Source organism: Lactuca serriola, chromosome 3 (genome assembly GCF_051521515.1).
Source record: "Lactuca serriola cultivar US96UC23 chromosome 3, Lser_US96UC23_V15, whole genome shotgun sequence".
Classification (NCBI taxonomy): domain Eukaryota; kingdom Viridiplantae; phylum Streptophyta; class Magnoliopsida; order Asterales; family Asteraceae; genus Lactuca; species Lactuca serriola.
Genome location: NC_136410.1, coordinates 109405939 through 109417683, shown reverse-complemented (window position 1 = coordinate 109417683; position 11745 = coordinate 109405939). Strand labels below are relative to the sequence as shown.

At 31.5% G+C, this 11745-nt stretch overlaps 1 protein-coding gene across 1 annotated transcript; it reads left to right on the top strand.

The window, feature by feature from the left end:
* The first annotated feature begins 2692 nt into the window (after positions 1-2692).
* LOC145093019 (Methylthiotransferase) lies at positions 2693-6051 on the top strand. The gene is made up of 3 exons (XM_079031056.1): positions 2693-3067; positions 3358-4415; positions 5426-6051. Exons 1-3 carry the CDS (start codon positions 2772-2774, stop codon positions 5932-5934), a joined length of 1863 nt encoding a protein of 620 aa, XP_078887182.1. The 5' UTR covers positions 2693-2771; the 3' UTR covers positions 5935-6051.
* The last annotated feature ends 5694 nt before the right edge of the window (positions 6052-11745 follow it).

Sequence of the window (11745 nt, the reverse complement as noted above, 5' to 3'; positions counted from 1 at the left end):
CACACAACTCACTAATCTGAGCCTTGACTCGAAGGGTTTGGGGTTTCGCGACTTGACTCGCCGAGTCCATGAACAGACTCGTTGAGTCCAAGGCAATCTTCAACAGACTCGCCGAGTTGTTCATCCAACTCATCGAGTTCATCTCCATCTTCATACTACTCGCCGAGTCCACTCAAAGGACTCGCCGAGTCTATTCAGTCCTTAATCCATGCAGTGGCTTTTCGAGCCAAACAGGGCTTCCAACTCATAGATCCATACTTCTAAGGCTTATCCCCCACGTAAAGTGGCCAACTTTACGTGTAGATCAAGAGATCTAGGCTTAAAACAATCCAAACTAGGGTTTAAGACAAAGAGGCTTCACTATCAACCCAATAACAGATGCTTTATGACTTTCTAAGCCAAGATACACTCAGATTTGAAGTAGCAACTTCAGATCTAGGCTTCTAACTCGAAATAGTTCTTAAGCATGGCATAAAATCCCCAAATCTCATAACAAAATAGATCTAGATGCAAAGAAGGGAAAAATGGCAGCTTAATACCTCCAAGAAGAACACAAACTGAAGTAGATCTCGGATCTACACCTCTCCTTTGAAGCAACCTTCTTGATCTTCAATTTCCTTCCTCCAAAGCTATTTCTCTCAAATGATGGAGGCTCCCATGAAATATAGGGTTTACAGGTTCTCTAGGATGATATGGAGGCTGAGGGAGGGACATAACTCCCTTAAATAGGATACAACTCCCAGAATTAGGGTTTTCCTTGCACAGACCAGACTCGCCGAGTCTCCTTGGCCGACTCGCCGAGTCGGTCACTTACTCCCCGACCCGGATCCCACTCGGACTCGCCGAGTCCCTCCTTGGACTCGCCGAGTCGACCCCTAAACTTAGGGTTTTCTTTCCTTTCTTGGTCTTCAAAACTTTAGGTGTTACAAAAGGGGTCTTTATATAGCTGCAGAATTAGGATTTCAGTCAAATCCCTAACCTGGTTGCTTAAGCCCTAAGCAGCCCATAAGAATCTTCCAGAATCAAGCCCCTTGGACGAAATCCTTATGGACGCCCATAAGATTTCGTCCATCCCTTGCTTAAGGGATCCACAACCCAAATTCTAATTATCTTATAATTACAATTTTAGTCCCCGCAGTTTAATTAATCTCTTTTGATCACAAAATTAATTCTTAATTAATTCTTTACTAATATTAATTAAACAAATATGATTTCTCCTTTAATATATTATTCATATATTATATTAATTAATAAACCATAATAACCTCTTTCTCCATTATCCATCCAGTTAAGTTGTTACGGTGAAGGCAACCCAAAAAGACCATGCTACAACCGGGTCAAGTATATACCAAATATAGTTATGGACTTAGACACTAATCCAACAAAATTACTGGTTGAGATGTGATATTTCATAAAATAGATTCAGATTCAAAAATAATACACTTAAATTATTAGTTGTCTTTATGATTACTCTCCACGTGAAGGGCTTGACCTCACATTATACTATAGAATAAAGTACAAGTCATGATTCATCACAGGTCGTTTTCATACTAATTTGGATTGTTTTTATTATGGAAAGTTACTGGTTGAAATGTAGGGGTGAGCAAAACCGAACCCGGAAACTGAAAAACCGACAAAACCGAAACCGAAGCATAAACCGACGGTTTGGGTTAGAATTTTCAAAAACCGAAATTTTCGGTTTGGGTTCGGTTTTTAGGTTTCGTAAAACCGAAAGAAACCGAATCGAACCGAATTTCATATATTATATGTATTCTGTGAGTTATATATGTAATTCTTGGGTTATAAACACAAACTGAAGCATTGCCCCACTGGGTAACGCGTTGTGTGATTGTTTGAAACGTTGCAGGATCGAATCTTTTCAGTGTCGTTTTTCTCGATTTTATTTTGGCAATGAGTTAACTTCATCCCACATCGCCCCCATTACTAAACTCAGCCAATATTCACTTCTATATAAGCTCGTCACCCTCTTTCTTTCTATTATCTCTAACTTTGATTGAGTCCCACATCGCTTGGGATATCTAAATATCTCTTGACCTCTCCATTATATAGTTGATGGTTGAGGTGAGATTAAGAAATAAGTTTCAGATTTGGTTGGAGTTATAAAACCGAAACCGAACCGTGAAACCGAAGTTTAAAACCGAAAACCGAACCCATTGGTTTAGGTTTCGGTTTGGGTTTGAATTTTCAAAAACCGATTATTTTTGGTTTGGGTTCGGTTTTAGGTCAAAACCGACCCATACACAACCCTATTGAAATGTGATATTTCATAAAGTAGATCCAAATTTAAAAATAATACATTCAAAATATTGTTTGGCTTTACGAATACTCTTCACATGATGGGCTCGACCTAACAGGGGATGCGATTCACCATTTTTCAACCGGTTTCGACTTTGGGAGTTCAAGATCCTTGTTTTGATAAGTACATTGTGTAAAAATTCTCTTGTCCAAGAGAAGATTTGGTTATAATTAATGGATAAATAACTATTTTAAGTCATAGAAAATATATTGTTATATTTTAAAATTTAGTAATTCAATGCTATTTAAAAATGTCACACCTTTTCATTTTATTTGTTAGGTTGTTAAAATTTAGATTTTGTCAAATAATCTATTAAGTCGAGTAGCGTCGGGTTGGGTCGGGTCGGGTCGGGCCGGTCTATGACATATCCCTGCGGGCTGCGGATACGAGGGCTTACAGTTGCAGCCACGTTCTTCCCCTATCCAAACCTCACCGGAAAACACACTCGCTTTCCATGGCGGCATCTCTCTCATCTATCTCCGCCCTTCGCATCAAACTTCATAGACATTCCTTCAATCCCAGGATTATTTCCTCCTCCGCGTCTTCAAACCCCCAACAATTCTTCATTATTTCACCCCGTCTACCCCCAAAACGCCGTTTCATTAGGCCTTTCTCCCTCAAGTTATCAAGAAGTTTCTCAATTAACTCCATATTCAATGATGATAAGAAGAACAGTAACCCAAGCTTTCACCATTTTCTCGCCCAAGCTCAAGCCACTGCTCTCACTGCTTCCGATGCTACTGAAACCGAGTAAGTCTATATGGATTCCAATTTTTTCCGTTTCAATTTCGATCGACGATATTTACTTATAACATAGTGAATGAATTTTGAACAATTCCATATAATTACAACTCCTTATGTTCCTCCAAACAGCTATTATGATACTTTCGAGATCAAATTTTGATATGGATTTTCTTAGAAATCAAACACAGTTTTAGAACCCATATCAATTACGAAAATGAAAATTTAGATGTATGACATTCGTAGTCAAAATGTAGCTTTCCTTTAGAACTCATATACTTGTCTTCTACTCTTTCTAGTGATGTTCCATCCTCTGAAGTCCTTCCAAGAGGTCGCATCTATCAGGAAACCTACGGATGCCAAATGAACGTCAACGACATGGAAATCGTCTTATCCGTGATGAAAAAAGCCGGATACGATGAAATTGTAACCGAACCTGAAAGTGCAGAGATCATCTTCATCAACACTTGTGCTATCAGAGATAACGCAGAACAAAGAGTATGGCAAAGACTCAACTACTTCTGGTTCTTAAAACGCCATTGGAAAAGCAATGTAGCCACAGGTCGCTCACATTCTCTACACCCCCCAAAAGTAGTAGTCCTCGGTTGCATGGCAGAAAGGTTAAAAGACAAGATTCTAGATTCAGACAAAATGGTTGATGTTGTTTGTGGACCAGATGCTTACAGGGACTTACCACGTTTACTAGAAGAAGTTGAAAATGGTCAAAAAGGTATCAACACTCTTCTCTCTTTAGAAGAAACCTATGCTGACATCAGCCCTGTTCGAATCTCCAAAGACTCCATCTCTGCTTTTGTTTCTGTAATGAGAGGTTGCAACAACATGTGTTCTTTCTGCATCGTGCCATTTACAAGAGGTAGAGAAAGGTCAAGACCTGTTGAATCCATAGTCAAAGAAGTTGCAGAGCTTCAAAAGGAAGGAGTGAAAGAGGTGACACTTCTAGGTCAAAATGTCAACAGTTACAACGATGAAGGAGGTGATGAAGAAGAGATTGAAGGAGGGGTAAATTGGAAATTAAGTGATGGATTTTCTAGTAAGTGTAAGGTGAAGAAAGTAGGGTTGAGATTTGCTGATCTTTTGGATAGGCTTTCAATGGAGTTTCCTGAGATGAGGTTTAGGTACACTTCACCACACCCTAAAGATTTTCCAGATGAATTGTTATATATAATGAGGGATAGACATAATATTTGTAAAAATATTCATCTTCCTGCTCAATCTGGGAATAGTAATATGCTTGAAAGAATGAGAAGAGGGTATACAAGAGAAGCTTACTTAGAACTTGTGCACAAAATAAGGAGTATAATTCCTGATGTTGGGTTGACAAGTGATTTCATATGTGGTAAGAATCTTTAAACTTTTGTGTTTTTTGTTAATTCTTTTTGGTATTTTTTACTATTTTTGTGTTTTTCAAGGGTTAAAAGCAAGAATTGGCAATGTGTTTTCATTGATTTATTTATTATGGCATTGTACTTTCATTTCTTGAAAGAATATTTCTATTGCTTGAAGTACAATGCTGTGATACAAAAAATGATGCATAAATAAAGGGTTTTATGCAGAAAGTTCCATTATTTTGGGAAATTTTTTGATAAAAGTCCTAAGTTTTTTTTTTTAACAGAAAAGTCCTGATTATTTAATTTCACACGATAGTCTGTCATTTCCTGTAAAAATAAAAATAAGGAATTTTTCGTTAATTTGGGCAAAATATTAAATAATTGGGACGTTTTTGTTCAAAAAAAAATTTAGGACTTTATCAAAAAAATATTTTATTTCTTGCATTTTGCCCTTTATTTTAGGGTTAAATATCATAAAAGACCTCATATATTGGGTTTTTTTTTTTCTGGATTAAACCTCAACTTTTTATTTTTTTTCCAATAAAACCCTCATCCTCTTATTTTTTCCGAAAAAAACCCTCAACTTTTTATTCTTTTTTTCTGAAAAAGCCCTCACATTTGACCAGCTTTTTTTGGGAAAAATTGCTAAAAGGGCCTAATAAAAAAAAATTAAAAACTAAAAAATGCAAGATCTTTTTCAAGAAAATAAATTAAGTTGAGGTTTAATCCGGAAAAAACCCAATATTTTTATGATATTAACCCTTTATTTTATTCTATTATCTTGAAGTTGAGTAATTTTATTCTGCATGCGAAAAATAAAAAAAGTCCAATGCTGTAATAGAAAGAAATGATAATATTATGCTATAAATTATAAGAACACACAAATAAATAAAACACATTTCACCCTTTAATTTACACTATTATCTTGAAGTTCTTTAATTTAATAATAAGAAATATAATTATTATGCTATAAATAATAAAACACAAATAAATGAAAGTACATTGCTATTTCTTGTAGGGTTCTGTGATGAGACGGAGGAAGAACACAATGACACTTTAACTCTAGTTAAGTCCGTGGGTTATGACATGGCATACATGTTTGCATATAGCATGAGAGAGAAAACTCATGCACATAGAAATTATTCGGATAATGTCCCTGAAGAAATCAAACAAAAAAGACTCACACAACTCATTGAAGCTTTTCGTGAAAGCACAGGTCAATGTTTTGACTCCCAAATTGGTAGTATTCAACTTGTGTTAGTTGAAGGACCAAATAAAAGAGCTCCTGAGACAGAGCTTATTGGGAAAAGTGATAGGGGCCATAGGGTAATTTTTGCAAACTTGGAGGTCCCGGATTGGGTGGAATGTCGTGGTGATAGGAATCCGAGAGTTGGGGATTTTGTAAAAGTTAGGGTTTTGAAATCTTCAAAGGCGTCTTTGTTTGGGGTTGCCATTGGGATTACTACAATGAGTGAGTTTTATAATGTGGGACAACAACAAGGTGTTGTGTGTGGAAAAAGTAGCTGAAATTTGAGTTGTTTTTAATCTTATTTATATATTTATTTAGAGACAAAGTATAAATATGTAAGAAATTATATGAACATGCTTTCTTATTTTGGTTAAAGAGGTGCATGTTTTCTTAAAGTAAGCCACAATAGCCATATAGATGATAGAAGTAGAATGTCAACCCTAGGCATGGGTGATGAAATTTTAAGCAATCAACATAGACTAATTAGGACCTTGGTTTAGGACTTGTTTCTTGTTGGTATTGTAGTCTTTACTTTTTTTCTTACAATGTCGCATTATGTTTGTATTTTCACTTAAGCCTCACACAGTGTAAGCATATGTTTGGGTCTCGACCCTTAATTATGTCTTTGATACCAACTTGTAACACCCCACTTCGTATATCCATATTTAGTACAATGACAAGATAGGGTAAAGCATGTTCTGGTTGCAACCAAGAACGATCAGAGCCAACCATGTCCAATGTCAATAAAAGTTTTAACATTTCTATCGAAATTTTAGCATGATCGATCTTTGGACAAACCTGATAAACCCATAAACAATAATCAACCCAAAAACAAATGGAGAAAATTATCATTAACAATACAACTACAACGGGTGGTACTATATCCATAGTTTAAGCATCTCTCTTCCTCCTTTGTCGCTTTCTTTTGAAGAGTGTTGCAAGTTGTGGTGTTTATTTATGCTTCTCCTTTAGTGTTTAAATATGTTAACCACTTAAGGCTTACGAAGTACTTCATACATTATGGATACTAGCATTGCAAAGTGTCTTATTATTGATGATAGATAAATTGTAGAAAATTTCTAATTTTGAGTTTTTGTTATCTTCATCAACTCCTCATTTCCAAAAGAGATCAAAGGCTCCAAAAGTTGTCTTCTTAACATTCTATGTGTTGTTATTATATTTTTAGTTCATGTATTTGGATCCTCTTGGTAGTTTTGTTAAAAAGGTTTAAAAACAAACTAGTTATTTTTAAATTCACTTGTTTGTCGTTTATAAATTGTTTTATAAAAAAGATTGTTTTTAGCTTCCAAAGCCTCATCATCTTGATACCACGCCAAAGGACCATCTATTCTTGAGGTTCTTTTAAAAATAATAGATTCTTTTGCACGAAGATCAGAAAGATCAAATAGAGAAAATCTCTCGGGGTTTCCTGATCCTTGGATAATCATTTTGATTGTTTCCAATTATCACCCTGACCTTCAAGAAATTTCAGATTGATTTCCAAGTAAGACTTGGTTTTCCTAACTTTGGACAACTTGGACATGATGAGTTGAAAGCGTTTGAAACATGAGTGAAGTGGCTGGTTTTCAAAACAAGAAACGTTATTGAAATCATTTAGAGCTGAAGAGAGTTCCCATCCCTTTTGAAGAACACTCGCTCGTCATTTGTACAGTCTTTGTGACACAGGGTCACCTGGTCACTTAGTTTTTTCTTATAATGTTTATGTGGTTTTCAGATTTGCTCGTGGGCAATAGGTCACCTAACCACTAGTGGAATGTCGATGTCACAAGTTGTTTCAAGAAGGATGACTTGATCATGAATCTTGTGTGATAAAGTCACCTAACATTTTCATATGGTGCTAAGTAAAACCCGTGCTTCAAAATACATGTCACAAAATAGTATGTAAGAGGAAAACATCTCGTGCGATACATATATTTTAGACACAAGTAATGCAGAAAACATTAAAATCATATCATATCTGAAAAGCATAGAATTTCCAATAAAGTTCAACAATAAAAAATATTCACTTACAATATACGGCATGTTTACTTCATATATATATACTAGCCGTTTACCCGCGCAAAGCGGCGGGCGACAAATAGTTTGTTTCGACAATTAATTTCCTTTCGATGGAGAATGATTATTTTCAATTCAATCATTAGTTTGTTTTAGGAAACATGTCTTACTAAAAATAAAGAAAATTAATGAAATGACCAAATTATAAGGTGTTGAGTATTTATTTGAATGAAAAAAGATCTGGTCAAAACCTTGAAAGAGAAGATTTATAGGAGTTTGTTTAAATTTTAATATTATTTTATTAGTGATTAGTTGTACAATTAGCTTAATGATTTGAACGTCTTAAAAAAATATTATTATTTTATTTAATCTATTTTTAGAAATAGTGGGATTTGTTTTATAAGATAGTATATATATATATATATATATATATATATATATATATATATAAAGAGAGAGAGAGAGAGAGGTTCAAATATTTCTCACATCTATTGTGTGTCAGAATCTACCAATAAGAATTTATTAAAAATTAAAATATTATTTAATCAAAGAAAGAAACATATTAAATAATTTCCAAAACTATATATATATATATATATATATATATATATATATATATATATATATATATATATATATATATATGAGAAATTAAATAGCCTCCTACTTTTTCTTCCTAATATCCTTCTATCTATTTTAGATGGAGACAAGTGTCATTAAATTTAATTTAAATTTGATTGAGATTTTGAATTTGTACACTTGTCATCATCTTAAATAGATAGGAAGAAAAGTATGACAAAAAGGTAGGATGATATTTAATTTCTCTCTCTCTCTCTCTCTCTCTCTCTCTCTCTCTCTATATATATATATATATATATATATATATATATATATATATATATATATAGAGAGAGAGAGAGAGAGAGAGAGCTAGGTTCAAATGTTTTTAGCAAGTATTGTGTGCCTAAATGCACCAATGAGAATTCAAGAAATAATAAACAATTAAATAAATCATTTAAGGGTATTATGGACATTTTGTACCTTTTAATTAAGGAATCATTTAATTGAAATCCTGCAATTAAGGAAATAAAATCAATAATTTTGACCTAGTCTCTCTCTTGCATCGTGTCTTATATTCAAGGAATTACCAAGATGAATGACCGACACCCCACAACACAACCGATCAAGACCTTGATTTCTTCTTTCTTCTTCCAGTCGACAGACATAACAGATAGAAGGAGTCAATCGCTTCTTCATTTTTTTCTGATGCGCTCACACGAGATGGAGAAGAGAAACGCACGACCCCTTTTCTTCCCTCCTGACGATCGATTCTTGATCTCACATAATCCTAATCAATATGCGACGCTCTCAATTCGTACAGGTATATTTGAATATTGAATCTATTTTCTTTTAGCAATTTGCAGGAAATACTCCCAATTCCCATGGACAACTGAAATGTCTAGTACAAATTTGTTAGAATTCATCAATGCCCACCATGTGTTTGATGTAATTACTGAACCAGGAGTACAACAAATTATCTCTATGAATGTTATTATTTGTGTGCTATACGGGTTAGGTAAAACAAAAAATTAAATATGAAGGTTTAAACAAAAACTTATTTAAATTTGTAATTTAAAATTTAAAATTTGAATTTTAAAGGAAACATACTAAATACAATACTGAGTAGTAATATGTAATCTATTGACTATTTTTAATTAAGGCAATTATTAATTAAAATGTAAATATCATGTGTTAATTAAGTAAAGATAAAAAGAAAATAAGAAAATAACAAATGGAAAAACATTTATTCAAAAATATTAGATAATGTCATGTGTCCAAATGATGGGGAGATGATTTGTACACAATAATCTTTCTTCATACACAACAATTGATGCTTTAAAATGTTGTAATGTACAACTCTATAATGCAAAATGGTTGTGTATAGTAAAAAACGGTTGTGTACGAATCACTTCCCCAAATGATGGAGAGAACGAAATGTAGCAAAAAGGTTTTGATTTATTATGAAGGATATATATATATATATATATATATATATATATATATATATATATATATATATATATATATATATAAGGCTTGGTTAAAGTGTTTTTTTACATTTATTGTGTGCTAGAATGCACCAATAGGAATTTAGTAAAATTATATTATTATTTAATTAAATAATGCTAGATATTAAATGGTTTCCATAATTGTATGTATATTAAATGATATCAACAATTATAATTTTCTCTTTATGGAAATTAATTAAATTCGTCATTAATGTCAGCAATAACATTCTTTCAGAATGAATTCATATCTAGGTTTGTATGTAAGCAATAACATTATTTCAGGACTCACTCACTTAAAATATAATAAAATTATATGGAATATGAAGAATGAGGGTGTATTCTAGTAGAATATACTCTCGTTCTCCTAGAATACACTCTTATTATTTTATATACGAAATTATTCTGAAAGAATATTATTATTGACATTAATGACGAATTAAATTAGTCTCCATAAAAAGGAATTATAAATATGGATATCATTTAATATACATTTAATGTTTACTCAATTCTTATTGGTGCATTCTAGCACACAATAGATGTGCAAAACATTTGAACCTACCTCTATATATATATATATATATATATATATATATATATATATATATATATATATATATATATATATATATATATATATATATATATATATATATATATATATATAAAATGATATCCATAATTATAATTCATTTTTTATGGAAACTAATTAAATTCCATTAATATCAAGAATAGTACATTTATATTTAAGTTTTCATGTATGGGTTTGTATTTTGTTTTATGACACAGTCACTCAAAATACAACAAAGTTGCATGAAACATGGAGAACGAGAGTGTATTTTAACAAAATGAGAGTTTATTCTAGAAAATAAGAGTATATTCTAACAGAATAAAAGTGTATTCTAGTATAATACACTATCGTTATTCATATTTCGTGCAACTTGTTGTATTTTAAGTGAGTGTGCGCATAAACAAAACACGAACACATACATGAAAACCTAGAAGTGAATTCATTCTGATAGAATGTTATTGCTGACATTAATAACGAATTTAATTAGTTTCCACAAAAATATAATTATAATTATGGATATCATTTAATATACATATAATTATGGAAATCATTTAATATCTATCTCTATTTAATTAAACAATTATTTAATTTTACTAAATTATTATTGGTGTATTGTAGCACACAATGAATGTAAGAAACATATGAACCTAGCTCTCTCTCTCTCTCTCTCTCTCTCTCTATATATATATATATATATATATATATATATATATATATATATATATATATATATATATATATATATATATATATATATATATATATATATGGAAGGGTTATATGGAAAATAAAAAACCCTAAAAATGCATAAAAAATACTTAGAGATCACAAATCTTCTTTTAACTTTATATTCTTAAAAATTGCAGCTGTTTTTTAAATTCGCTGAAAAAAAAATTAAAAAATCGCTTTTTTATTATTTTATTTTTATATTTATTTATTTATTTATTTTTTTGATTTTTTTTCAAAAAAAAAAATTCAGCGAATTTATATAAAAAAGTTTGGTTTTAAATAATATAAATTCAAAAAAAATGATTTGTGATCTCTACGTATTTTTTTAATGCATTTTTATAATTTTTAGGGTTTTTTGTTTTCCATAGAGCCTATATATATATATATATATATATATATATATATATATATATATATATATATATATATATATATGAATGAGTTCTATGGAAAACAAATAACTAGGGCAACATCTACCTTAATCAAATGACACGTGTCCATTTCTTTCTTCACAAGTAATGTATTGTGGAAGTGATGTGTTGTCATGTTTTCATTGGTTCAAATATGTGTTGCCCTAATCATTCATTTTCAAAAGCAACCTCAAATATATCATTGTTAATACTATATTAAACATTTATTCTATATATGTCTCACAAGAAAATTTATTTATTTTATTGGACAAATCATTCTTTTTATAAGAACTTGGT

What these genes read in the sequence shown, in the direction of transcription:
- LOC145093019 (XM_079031056.1), top strand. Translation starts at nt 2,772, where the DNA reads ATGGCGGCATCTCTCTCATCTATCTCCGCCCTTCGCATCAAACTTCAT. An exon ending in TCCGATGCTACTGAAACCGA is followed by an intron (nt 3,068 to 3,357) that starts GTAAGTCTATAT and finishes TACTCTTTCTAG; the next exon opens with TGATGTTCCATCCTCTGAAG. An exon ending in GACAAGTGATTTCATATGTG is followed by an intron (nt 4,416 to 5,425) that starts GTAAGAATCTTT and finishes TATTTCTTGTAG; the next exon opens with GGTTCTGTGATGAGACGGAG.